The following is a 14457-nucleotide window of genomic DNA, read 5'->3' on the forward strand; positions in this document are numbered from 1 at the left end:
ACGACCTTGAACAAGGAAATAAGCATTTAAGGCTGAAAAAACGCACAATCGAAGATAATTTGCTCTATTGGGACAAAAAATTCGTTTCTTAAATGCGGGTAAAACACTAAATCGAGAAACATTAAATTGGGGTAAAAATAGCAATGCGTATAAGGGACTTCTGCCGGGACCGCAAAATAAGAATGCAAAATGGAGGTAAATCTTAAATCGAGAAACCCAAAATCGAGGTTTCACTGTACTTGGAATAGAATGTGGTGTGCACATTGTGTATAATCCTTGGGTATAGTAAAACCAAATGGTTGGCATTCATGCCAGCAGTGAAGAGGATTCTTGACATGTACCAACGATTAAGGTCCTACTTCCTTAGCCAAACAAAATGTCCAGTGATTTTGGAACGTTTTTTCCAAGATCCACTTTCAGAGGTATGGTTTAATTTTGTTCTTACACAAACTAGTACATTCCACAAGGTGGTACTGAAGATAGAAGGTGACCAGATTTCTGCAGTAGAGTTTATGGAAACTATGAAAGAACTGAAAATAAACCTCTGTAACAAACCATTGTGCAAGTCCATCCAACGTAAGTTACAGTACTAGCATGCAGCAGGAAATGCACACATCTGAATTCATTGTCAACACTCACCTACTTTCCACCGCCTTGCGAGTGCAGTCTCATAGGTCTGCCGCAGCACCAGGAAATCCAGGACGTCAGCCATGTCGTGATACTTGATGGTGAAGTTCTCGCCAGTCAGACGCCCATCCTCGTTCATCAGGGCCAGCTTCAGGCAGCACAGCCGGGGGGGCCTGATCTCATACTTGATACCGATCACCTTCACCAGCTCGTGTGCCTGCAAGTGTTTACATAAACCTCACTCATTGTACCGCAAGCAGTAAAATAACATAATTAGAATATATTACACTGTCACTGCTTCCATATTTATTATGCTTCCAACTTTGAATACTGTTTTTACCCGCATAATTTCCACCCCTTGAGTTTTAGAACATGTTTTTCAGGGTTTTTTTTTTTCTGCGTAATTTCTCACTTTTATTTTAAGCAAAATTGGACATTCCTTTTCCTTTCAAGAGCAGCTTTTGTGAAGATTCCAAAAGTCGAAAAAATAAACATGGAAACTATTCATCCCTTCTAGTATCAATCAATGTTCTTAATGTATCCAGCTGTTTGCTGACAACATAAAGTCCACTATAGTCCACTGTAGTCTATTCAGTTGTTGTTTTTCACGAGAAATGAGGGGTATTTTGGACGGTGTTCATTATAGATGCCTGTTGCTAGTAGCCAGAGGTGGGGTGTAGTCAATATATACTGCAGGGCTGTGTCTTCTGCAACTGGTACTGATGATTTTAATTTACTTCTTTTGTGGTTTATGGATGGACAGTATAGAAGAATGTGTTCCAGATCTTCATCATGATTATTACACCACAGACAAGTAGGATTAATCCCTTCTAGTATGACAAGTATCTAATTTCTCTGACACGAAAGACAATTGGATTTGATGTCAGTGGAGTATATATGCGTTTAAATTCTTTACGTAATTAATAAATTAATTTTGATACGAATATTTAAACTCGAATTTTAATCTCTTTTTCTTCATAGAAGTGACAGGTAACATATAATGGTAAACAATATATCACACAAGTTGGGAAGATGCAAAGGCATTTCTTTCCCCTTCTTCTTGTCCTCAGTCAGTCAGCAACAGAGCGGTAGCTATTATTTCTTATACTCCCCCACAGCTGTGCACACAAGAAAATAAAATATTCAATAAAGTATGTAAGGAAATATAAAATACATCCACACAAATGTCTGACAATTACTTGTTTCAGTATATCTTAGTGCCATTCTTATAATCTTAAAAAAAATAATATTAATCCATGGCGCGACAGCCCGTGAAGGGCCGGCTGCTGGCCTCACACTCACATGCCGAAGAAGAGGTGGACGATCATCCAACCAGAATGGAGGTATCGTGTGGTTAGCCGTTATAGCTGGTATTTGCAACCGGATTTCGCTACCTATTGTAGCTCCCCAAGTGCATCACGATGCTGGGTGGGCACCAGTCCCATTCACTGGCCAAAATTTCATGAGAAAATTTCTTCCCCCATGAGGACTCAAACCAGCGCGCATTCTGTAACGCGAGGCCTAGGCAGGATTGCCTTATATCGCGATGCCACGGCGTGGGACATTCTTGTAACCTTACTACTATTAAAGTAAGGAATGTCGGTTTGTATTTAACAAGTCAGAGAGAGCAACACAATGCAGATTGTCCTATTGTGCATCTTCTAGTGTAGCAACTAGTGGTGAAGAAACCATTTAATCTTCTGCTCTCAGTAGTTTTTTAATGTGCCAATTGTTATATATATGTGTGGCAATAAAAATTACATACAAACGTATTAGTATAGATTTTCAAAATACAGATTACTGGTAAAAATCTTCAATAATAAAATTTGTCATTTTGTGTTTGAAGTCAATTAGTCGCACACTGTAAGAGGACAACAGCATCTTCCCCTTCAGTGATGGTGGAGAGTATGCACAGAGGGGAAAGACCTATCAACCAAGATGAAATGGGGAGTATATAATATGTAGGGCTAGGATTTTGATGAAATCGCATCTTTTTTCTACTAAGCCAGAAACATAGCTGCATTAGTATTTATGTGTTATGTGATAAACTGAGTGTTTTAAGACATATTTGTTAGGGCATTTTTTTGCCTGTTTCAACTCATATAAGAGCATCTTTTGTTTTATTCGGTCATTTTTTAAGCATTTTCATTTTATTTTGGCCATAAATCCCCATTATTAATGTAAAATAATGTCTATTTCCTTTGATATTTTCTTTACATATTTTGTCCATTAATACTCATTATTTTGTATAATATTTTAATCGTTTTTCTACACAAATATTGCCATTAAAATGTCATACACCCCACGTAATGGACCAGTCCAACCACCCCTTCAATATAGACTCCTCTATACCTGCTAATTCCGGATAAGAGTGGCCTTGTGGTGGACTACATGGAAACTAAAAAGTATATAAAGTAAATCCATGGTGCTACACCCATGAAGGGCCAAGACCAACCAGCCGACTGCTGACCTCACGTCCACATGCCGAAGCTGAGGTGAACGATCATACATGGAAACTACATCAGATAAAATAATTAATTAAAGAGTACTACTTAGAATAAATTATGTAAAATTTAATTTAATACCAGTCTAAATATTAAGTAGTACAAAACCTCTTTTCCTACTAAGGCAATTATGTAAGATCAATTTTTAGGGCATTTTTAAGTGCATTTTTGAAAGATTTTTAGGTCATAAATGCATTGTTTTTAGGACATTTTTCCATTATCTATAGGTCATTAAAATCCTAGCCCTAATAATATGCTTTACATTCTGACTTTGCCAGAAGGGAAGGGCCATACACACGCCGTGATAATTTTGCTTTCCAGTAATAATTTTCCCTTTGGAACTATTATTGGACCCTAATTTTTAAGGGACTATTTGTCTCTGATATGAACCAACTGGTGTTTGCCTGAGATCATGGCGTATAATAGAACTTGATGATGACGATGATTATGATGATACTGTACCTCAAGTTATTACTAACACACAATTTTTCAGGTATGACACTACAGAAGCAAGTATGCACAGCCACACATTGTCCATCATGCTGTTGGCTGCCTCATCCAAACACACTCACCCTGATATTCTGTCTCGCCCAGGGCTCGCTCCTAGGCCCCAGTTCATACAAGCTCTTGGCTCGAACAGCGTTCAGGTACAGCTGATGACCCTGCCGGAAGTAGACGATTTCGTCGCCCATCTGCGGATAATAGGGCGCTTTGCGGGGTATCACCTCAGACAGCCACTCTGTGGGACGGAATGCCTCAGGCACCTCTGACAGGTTTGTCACAGTTGGAGGAGGGGGAACCACCTTCGAAACAAAAACATGGAAGAATCGCAATTGTGAACAAGCATTATAATTTACAATTTTAAAACATATTCTACAATAATTTGAACACATGCAAATACAGTAGATGAGTTTCATCAATATGTTACTCCAGAAACCATATAAAAATACCATCTTCTTAGAGAAGTGGTGCTAACCAATAAAAACATTCCTCGGGCTAAATGAAAGATAAGAAGAATGCAGAACTATATGTCATTGCTTACTCATTACAGATTAATTAAAATATGTTGTAAAATCATATTTTCTTGTCAAAATGGGAGTGTCATAGAAACCACTAGAATTTCATACTAACAGTGACAGAGCTTAGTTCCTTCGCAATAGAAAGCCAGCCAGTAACAGGAACAATGCTGACATTACCTGCAGAGGCCTAGTCCACATAGGTAGGGTGTTGTACATTACAAGTAAATTCTCTAGTAAGTAGTACAAATACTAGAGTTTCTGTTCCACAGAAGACTTCTCTACCACTCTATACTTACAAATTACCAATGAAGTTTCATGATTGTGTTCCACAAAAGTACTATAGTCGCGACGCTGTTATTCCCAGAGTGACTCCTCCTCTTTGCTTATGTCTTAGGAAGTGAAGGCTCTATAAAGTCTAGGTAGGTAGTATCGTTCGCCATTTTTGTTCTTTCGCTGCCGAACTACCAGACGAGGGATCTATTTGCCACACCATTAAACATTATCATGTCGTAGCTCCTATGATAATAAATCAAACGCACTGTAATTCAGCAAATAATTGAGCGGCAAATAACGTCCTCGTGTGCTTTCTGCAAACCCAACGAAAGAGCCAAAATGGCGGGCGATTATATTAAGTATTTATCGAGCCTTAGGAAATGCATCAGCGAATCACAAAACGCACACGTTTAAATGTAACCGACCGGAAATTAGGGCGACGGGACTATAGTCTTTGTAACTTACTAGTGAATTGTCAAGTATTCTCTACCAATGAAAGAAAACTAACACATACATGTACTAGTGCTATTTAAATATATTTACGGTATTTCATAATATTAAGATATATTTTGATAAATTTAATATGTGGTGTAGAATATCTTTTCTTGCTTCTATTTCTTTCAAAAGAAACAATTTCATCTCTTTTGGCACTATTTCAATAATTTTGCAGTGTTTGCAATTTCGTAACAATTAAGTTTGGGAGGTGAAGATCGTTATTAATGGCATTTGTTGACTAATATGGGAAACTACAACGTAGCATTATGAGGGGATTACGGAAGAACATGATGATAATAATAAGGAAATAAATTTTTCATTATCAAAGAGGAGTAAACTAAAATAAAAAACATTGAGGATCTCGAAATTCATAGAAATATTACAGTACTACGTCTTTGCAGTATAGCCTGTCTTAAAATACGATTAAAGAGACAAACATAACCTATATTCGACAAATGAAATACAAAGATAAACAGCTGTTTAATGTTATGACATAATATGTTTGATATGACGTCACTTGTATCGATTCATTGGTAATGTACAACACTCGCTTTAATTCTTTTGTGGAACAGGAAAATACAAATCCATACTTTACAACAACTTTCATCAGTAATTTGTAATGTACAACACCATACCTTTGTGGAATAGGCCAGTGATACAGACATGTAATTTTATCAAGTTGTTAATGCATGTTTTTATTTTTTTTTTATTTTAGTAGGTTATTTTACGACGCTTTATCAACATCTAAGGTTATTTAGCGTCTGAATGAGATGAAGGTGATAATGCCGGTGAAATGAGTCCGGGGTCCAACACCGAAAGTTACCCAGCATTTGCTCATATTGGGTTGAAGGAAAACCCCGGAAAAAACCTCAATCAGGTAACTTGCCCTGACTGGGAATCGAAACCGGGCCACCTGGTTTCGCGGCCAGACGTGCTGACTGTTACTCCACAGGTGTGGACATTAATGCGTGTTCTGTCAAGCTCACATAAAGACAGAATCCGAGGATGAAAGATTCAAGAAAAACGTGTGACTACAGTATATACTGATGGCTTCATAACCTCACTTTTTTGCTCTGCTTGGTGCGAGGTGTCCTGCGCCGATTCTCATCTGTCTCCGTTGGTGGGGGCTGCTTGGGTGCCGGTCGCCTCTTGCTGCGTTTGGGAGGTTCCAAGTTAACGCCTGCATCCGCTATCCAGTCGGAGTACTCTGAACTCTCTGAGTCACTAGTGCTGGAGTCACTTGAGCCACCGAGATCCTCTGAATGGGCTGAGGAGTCATCTCCGTCACCCTCAGTCACAGATGTAATACTGGGGCTCAGATCCAGATTCTCTGGGTTCTGAAAACAGTTGACCATCAAAAAGATAGCAAATTTCATTGTTCTCGTTCCAATATCATACAATATCACGACAAAACTATTTCGATGCACAGTACTGTGCAATATACAGAAAGCATCCAGTTTGAAAATTACATTGGAAAACTTATCACAAAATTTGTAGATACAGTAAAATAATTGAAAAAATTAACAGAATATTGAAAACTTCTCTGATACAAAACACACACAAGATTATATAAAATATTAGCAAGATCTGTACTATACTGCACCAGTTCTTCATAAGTGAAGCATGAACAATGAGAAATAAAGACGTAAATCAAATTACAGGAAATGAAACAAAATTTACGAAAGAAACAGCAGGAGACACTCACTGGGATCATAAAAAACGAAGATGTCATGCAGTAACTTCAGTTATAATTGGTTATATACATGGTTATATATTTAATAAAAATTACCGTTCAAATGAAAAAATCACGTGTAACATATACTGTAGTTCCACACAAAATATCAAATGCTTCATTTCCATCTATATGGGAAGCGATCCTTGGGCCATCCAAAGAAGAGCTCAAAATTCAGCACTGTGACTGCAATAGGCAATTGTACTTTAAATTTCAATTGAAATCCATTTTAATATTATCCTCCCATCTACGTCTCGGCCTCCCTAAAGGTCTTTTTCCCTCCGGCCTCCCAACTAACATTCTATATGCATTTCTGGATTCACTCATAGACGTGCTACATCCCCAGCCCATCTCAAGCGTCTGGATTTAATGTTCCTAATTATGTCAGGTGAAGAATACAATGCGTGCAGCTCTATGTTGTGTAACTTTCTCCTGTAACTTCATCCCTCAAATATTTTCCTAAGCACCTTATTCTCAAACATCCTTAACCTATGTACCTCTCTCAAAGTGAGAGTCCAAGTTTCACAACCATACAGAACAACCAGTAATATAACTGTTTTATAAATTCTAACTTTCAGATTTTTTGACAACAGACTGGATGATAAAAGCTTCTCAACCGAATAATAACAGGCATTTCCCATATTTATTCTGTGTTTAATTTCCTCCCGAGTATCATTTATATTTGTTACTGTTGCTCCCAGGTATTTGAATTTTTCCACCCTTCAAAGGATAAATTTCCAATTTTTAATTAGTATTATTATTATTGTAAATAATATTGTGATTTTACCCTCTTTGGTGGTATCTGGTATTAGTTAGCTTCACAGAAGAGACGGCCAAATTAGCCTTTTAGAAACTGTTCTTACATGATTCTCAATATAATCCCTTCTATGATGACTTAAGTTTCGTTGGACAAAGAAAGGAAACTACACCAGCTGATACACTGCTCATCAAACAGTGTCATGATAAAACTGCTTGTAAGTGTTGTGGAAGTAATAAAATAAAATAAACAAAAGAAAATCACTGATTACTGTGTGTGAAATAAGTGTCAGAAGAAGAACATATGCATTGCAGTAAAGTGCATCTTTTGACTATAGAAATTAGCCCCCATGGATTATCCGAAAAAAGTATGTTATCAAAATTAATGTTGCCACCACCTTCAGTTCGGATAAACAGGGTTCTAACCAACCATCAGAACACCTCTTACATTACACATGATCAGAAAGAATTAAAAACTCTGCACTCTAGATATTTTCTTAAAAGATGGACACCTCACATCTTCCTGTTAGAGGTCTGTGTAGAAAACTTGCCTCAAATTCGCTCGCCAGATGCTGTTCCCCTCGCGCAGCCCGAGTCCTGTATGAGTGCTGGGTTCGCTGCCCTCCACTGCGGTGTTGTCTGCGGGTGCTCACACCCTCTCGACGGAACTCCCTAGACTGTGGCTCCAATGTAATTGGCTGTATTTCCACCACGGGACGTCTTCGTTGCTCCCGTCGGTAGGTTTCCAGCTCCAGTGATCCCAACGCCAATCTAAAAATTATCTCATATTCAGAACTCCGTAACACAATAGAAATTAAAACATTTTGTACGTCTTCTGGAAGTTGGTCGTTAACAGGGTTAAATATTTCAAATATTTATGTGCTTATATTAAAGAGCATTCTTTGGTAAACAATTTTATATATAATTTATAGATATTGCTATTACAATTGCATTCAATAAATGTGCTCTTCAAATATAATTACCAATAATATACATTTAACTTTAAACAGTGCTTTCCGAAACTTGCATTTTCCAAGATATCAGTACACTTTGTACAAAAACTATTTGACCTAGATCAGGGATGCAAAAGTGTGCTACAATTGTTGCAAACGTCACAAGTAGGAACACGTGACTCAACCTTTCCTTTAACTTCCACATGTCATTGGATATGGTAGGAGGAAAGAAAATATGTATTCAGAGTGCTTGCGGAAGTCACAGATACGTAATTCAAGGCCGGAGGATTGTGGACGGGGAACAAAGTCTTTCTCCATGCTTCCACCCTTTTCTTCCCCAGTTCTGCATCCCTGACATACATTTATGAAGTTTCAGACTATTTTACCAGATGTGATAAATAATATTGAACTGCTCCCCATTGAGGGTAGCCCTTACGGACTCAGTATATCCTCAAAAAAAACAATATATACATATGTAAACATAGATATCAAATTTTAAACAAGAGAGAAAAAAAGAAAAGGGCATAAAAAATTACAATTGCTATCAATGTGGCACCATGTGATTAATTAGGATGTGGCAGACTACTGCTACCGCTACTACTACCGTATCAGATTTATTGAAATATATTTAAATTATTCTGACCTATATTTCATTATATAAGAGAAAAAATAAATTTCTAAATTATCAAACAATTCAAATACGCCACCATTTAAGCCGCACAGACTGTATTACACCCCATTTTCTCATATACACTTAACATGTTTTCACAAGAAGTTCTATGTAGTTGTGTGCCCTAGAATTTCCAAGGAAATTTGAGCAAACATCTTTGAAAGCACGCCATATCACTTTTCTGTAACGGAAAGTTTTTCCTCAAACAAAGAGTCAGCCATAATTTAGTGAATTTCTGGATCGATGAAAATGCCCTCTTTTAATTTGTCTTCACTCAAAATGGTAAACTTTTCATTAAAATACTGAAAACCTCACCCTTGTTTGTTCATTGCGGAGACCTCACTTTGAATTGTTATGAAATTTACTGAATAGAAGGGACCAATATCTGTTTATTTATTAGAAGTACGAAAGAACATGCCAACTATAAGAAACCGGAAATAAGTCATAAACTCATAAAATGCATTATCTTTTGCTTTGGTTTACAACCCCCAACCTGTGCCAGATTTTTCCTGGGGGAGCGGTTATCGAAAAGTGAAATCATAATATATCTTAAAAACCTTACGTGATACAGAGATGCATTTTCGGATTCAGTGCACACCAAACCATAAGGGACACACTGTTTTAAGTCGGAGCAAACTTCTTGTTGTTCAGTGTTATCGTTGTTTCAAAAACCGTAACAGTTCTGATAAGACAAATTAATTAATTAATTAATTAATCTATTCTAATTAATATTGATATTGATATATTTATTCTACAGCTCTTATTTGGTAATGGGTCGCCACCACATCTCTGTATTCGTGCTCCCCATTACCTTCTAATTACAATAAACTTTCATTGATGTGTGCTGTCATCTTATTTTACCTTTGTTACCTCTATTACTATATACATACTCTCAATTTGCTTTCTAACCTCTCCCCTAAAATTTTCCCTTCTTTCTAATGAACACCTCACCACTTTTATTGTTTACTTATATCTGAAGTACTTCCTATCGTCTAAAATTTCCCTAATTTTGAACTAACTTTTACTAACACTATTTAATCATACTCATTCACTTTCATCACTAATTTACAATCAGTTCTACCCCTCCTCACTTCTGTCATCACTCTTATCCCCTATTTCTCCATTAAACACTGAATCACATGTTTATTTTGTTAAACTGATTCTAATTAATATGATAAAACTTTATACTGATCACTTTGTACAACATAAAGTTTATATGCAGTGAGTGACCATTATCTTACTCACAGCTTGTGCTTCATACAGCGGAGAGTGGGAGGATCAAGATTACGAACCAGCATTCGCTTGCACCAGCTGATATTGTTACCACGTTGCCAGTTACCACTCGACTGTCGCACACCCTCCACGTCACCACTTCGCCTCATTCCCACACGGTGCCCTGGAAACAGTAGCAAAACTCAGCACACTTTCCTTCCTCACCTGCAATCCCAAGTCTCTATTTGAGGGAGGCAGCAGAGTAAGCAGAATGACTGTCAAAAGCCAAGAAGGCAAACACCAAGGCATGAAGCTTATTAGTCATTATCTAAGACCTCATTGAAATGTGCTAATGTGAAAGTAACGAACTCAATTTCTGAGATGTAGCAGCTGCAAGGAAGAATTCATCTCAGATTCTAATTCAGTGATACTGTTACTTAGGTGGAAATGTATCTTTACACACATGCAGATTTTAGCCACTGACAGGAATACTGACCGGATCGAGTTGAAGTGATGTGTCACATGACAGCTAGCACTGGCTAATGATTCTAGGCATGAGAATGTTTTTTGCAATATTATTCCTTTGGTGGAGACGTATCTTTATACTACATGCAGTCTTTACGCACTGACAGGCATACTGACCAGATTGCGGAAAAGTGATATGTCACATGACAGCTGGTGCTGGCTGCTGATTGTTGGCATAAGAAGACTGTTCTTTGCAATATTGTTCTTTTGGTGGATACGTATCTTTATGCTACATGCAGTTTTCATCCATTGAGACGAATATGTACCAGATCGACGATGTGTTGCATGACAGCTGGCACTGGCTGCTGATCGTAGGCATGAGAAGGCTGTTCATTGCAATACTTTTCCTTTGGCGGATATGTATCTTTATGCTACATGCAGTTTTCAGGCAGTGACAGGAATACTGACCAGATCGCGGTGAAGTGATGTGTCGCATGACAGCTGGCACTGGCTGCTGATTGTTAACATGAGAAGGCTGTTCATTGTGATACTGTTCATTTGGCGAATACATATCTATGTTACATGCAGTTTTCAGGCACTGACAAATACTGACTAGATCACGGTGAAGTGATGTGCCACATGATAGCTGGCACTGGCTGCTGATTGCTGACATGAGAAGGCTGTTCATTGTGATACTGTTCATTTGGCGGATACATATCTATGCTACATGCAGTTTTCAGGCACTGACAGAAATACTGACCAGATCGCAGTGAAGTGATGTGTTGCATGACAGCTGGCACTGGCTGCTGATTGCTGACATGAGAAGGCTGTTCATTGTGATACTGTTCATTTGGCGGTTACGTATCTATGGTACATGCAGTTTTCAGGCACTGACAGAAATACTGACCAGATCGCAGTGAAGTGATGTGTTGCATGATAGCTGGCACTGGCTGCTGATTGCTGACATGAGAAGGCTGTTCATTGTGATACTGTTCATTTGGTGGTTACGTATCTATGGTACATGCAGTTTTCAGGCAGTGACAGAAATACTGACCAGATCGCAGTGAAGTGATGTGTTGCATGACAGTTGGCACTGGCTGCTGATTGTTATAGTCACGACAGTGTTATTCCCGGCGTGACTCCTCCTCTTTGCTTACGTCTTTGGAAGTGAAGGCTCTATAAAGTCTAGGTAGGTAGTATCGTTCGCCATTTTTGTTCTTTCGTTGCCGAGCTACCAGACGAGGAATCTATTTGCCACACCGTTAAACATTATCATGTCGTAGCTCCTATGAAAATAAATCAAACGCACTGTAATTGAGCAAATAATTGAGCGGCAAATAACGTCCTTGTGTGCTTTCTGCGAACGCCAACGAAAGAACCAAAATGGCGGGCGATTATATTAAGTATTTATCGAGCCTTAGGAAATGCATAACGTCATCATCAGCGAATCACAAGACGCACATGTTTAAATGTAGCCGACCTGCAACGTCATTGGCTGCCAGAAATAAGAGCGACGGGACTACAACATGAGAAGACTGTTCATTGTGATACTGTTCATTTGGCGGATATATATCTATGCTACATGCAGTTTTCAGGCATTGACAGAAATACTGACCAGATCGCAGTGAAGTGATGTGTCGCATGACAGCTGGCCCTGGCTGCTGATTGTTAACATGAGAAGGCTGTTCATTGTGATACTGTTCATTTGGCGGATACATATCTATGGTACATGCAGCTTTCAGGCACTGACAAATACTGACCAGATCAAGGTGAAGTGATGTGTTACATGATAGCTGGCACTGGCTGCTGATTGTTAACATGAGAAGGCTGTTCATTGTGATACTGTTCATTTGGCGGATACATATCTATACTACATGCAGTTTTCAGGCACTGACAGAAATACTGACCAGATTGCGGTGAAGTGATGTGTCGCATGACAGCTGGCACTGGCCGCTGATTGTTAACATGAGAAGGCTGTTCATTGTGATACTGTTCATTTGGCGAATACGTATCTATGTTACATGCAGTTTTCAGGCACTGACAAATACTGACTAGATCACGGTGAAGTGATGTGCCACATGATAGCTGGCACTGGCTGCTGATTGCTGACATGAGAAGGCTGTTCATTGTGATACTGTTCATTTGGCGGTTACGTATCTATGCTACATGCAGTTTTCAGGCAGTGACAGGAATATTGACCAGATCGCGGTGAAGTGATGTGTCGCATGACAGCTGGCACTGGCTGCTGATTGTTAACATGAGAAGGCTGTTCATTGTGATACTGTTCATTTGGCGGATACATATCTATACTACATGCAGTTTTCAGGCACTGACAGAAATACTGACCAGATTGCGGTGAAGTGATGTGTCGCATGACAGCTGGCACTGGCTGCTGATTGTTAACATGAGAAGGCTGTTCATTGTGATACTGTTCATTTGGCGAATACGTATCTATGTTACATGCAGTTTTCAGGCACTGACAAATACTGACTAGATCACGGTGAAGTGATATGCCACATGATAGCTGGCACTGGCTGCTGATTGCTGACATGAGAAGGCTGTTCATTGTGATACTGTTCATTTGGCGGTTACGTATCTATGCTACATGCAGTTTTCAGGCAGTGACAAATACTGACCAGATCGCGGTGAAGTGATGTGTCGCATGACAGCTGGCAGTGGCTGCTGATTGTTAACATGAGAACACTGTTCATTGTGATACTGTTCATTTGGCGGTTACGTATCTATGGTACATGCAGTTTTCAGGCAGTGACAGAAATACTGACCAGATCGCAGTGAAGTGATGTGTTGCATGACAGCTGGCACTGGCTGATTGTTAACATGAGAACACTGTTCATTGTGATACTGTTCATTTGGCGGTTATGTATCTATGCTACATGCAGTTTTCAGGAACTGACAGAAATACTGACCAGATCGCGGTGAAGTGATATGTTGCATGACAGCTGGCACTGGCTGCTGATTGTTGACATGAGAACACTGTTCATTGTGATACTGTTCATTTGGCGGTTACGTATCTATGCCACATGCAGTTTTCAGGCAGTGACAGGAATACTGACCAGATCACGGTGAAGTGATGTGTCGCATGACAGCTGGCACTGGCTGCTGATTGTTAACATGAGAAGGCTGTTCATTGTGATGTTCATTTGGCGGTTACGTATCTATGGTACATGCAGTTTCCAGGCAGTGACAGAAATACTGACCAGATCGCAGTGAAGTGATGTGTTGCATGACAGCTGGCACTGGCTGCTGATTGTTAACATGAGAACACTGTTCATTGTGATACTGTTCATTTGGCGGTTACGTATCTATGCTACATGCAGTTTTCAGGCAGTGACAGGAATATTGACCAGATCGCGGTGAAGTGATGTGTCGCATGACAGCTGGCACTGGCTGCTGATTGTTAACATGAGAACACTGTTCATTGTGATACTGTTCATTTGGCGGTTACGTATCTATGGTACATGCAGTTTTCAGGCAGTGACAGAAATACTGACCAGATCGCAGTGAAGTGATGTGTTGCATGACAGCTGGCACTGCCTGCTGATTGTTATAGTCACGACGGTGTTATTCCCGGCGTGACTCCTCCTCTTTGCTTACGTCTTTGGAAGTGAAGGCTCTATAAAGTCTGGGTAGGTAGTATCGTTCGCCATTTTTGTTCTTTCGTTGCCGAGCTACCAGACGAGGAATCTATTTGCCACACCGTTAAACATTATCATGTCGTAACTCCTATGAA

The 14457-nt window shown here is 39.2% G+C and overlaps 1 protein-coding gene across 6 annotated transcripts in view; it reads right to left on the reverse strand.

Annotated features, from left to right (window-relative positions):
* BRWD3 (bromodomain and WD repeat-containing protein) overlaps window positions 1–14457 on the reverse strand; it is a 79016-nt gene that overhangs the window by 28781 nt on the left and 35778 nt on the right. For all 6 annotated transcript variants that reach the window (XR_011331903.1, XM_069824633.1, XM_069824632.1 and 3 more), the window contains 5 exons: window positions 10275–10425; window positions 7958–8177; window positions 5983–6255; window positions 3704–3934; window positions 640–844 (listed from right to left, as the gene is read on the reverse strand). Coding sequence is in view for 5 of the 6 variants with exons in the window: in XM_069824633.1 (XP_069680734.1) it covers window positions 640–844; window positions 3704–3934; window positions 5983–6255; window positions 7958–8177; window positions 10275–10425 (1080 nt within the window). In the remaining variant the exon portion in view is untranslated. The remainder of the gene's footprint in view (window positions 1–639; window positions 845–3703; window positions 3935–5982; window positions 6256–7957; window positions 8178–10274; window positions 10426–14457) is intronic.

Source organism: Periplaneta americana, chromosome 4 (genome assembly GCF_040183065.1).
Source record: "Periplaneta americana isolate PAMFEO1 chromosome 4, P.americana_PAMFEO1_priV1, whole genome shotgun sequence".
In the NCBI taxonomy this organism is placed as follows: domain Eukaryota; kingdom Metazoa; phylum Arthropoda; class Insecta; order Blattodea; family Blattidae; genus Periplaneta; species Periplaneta americana.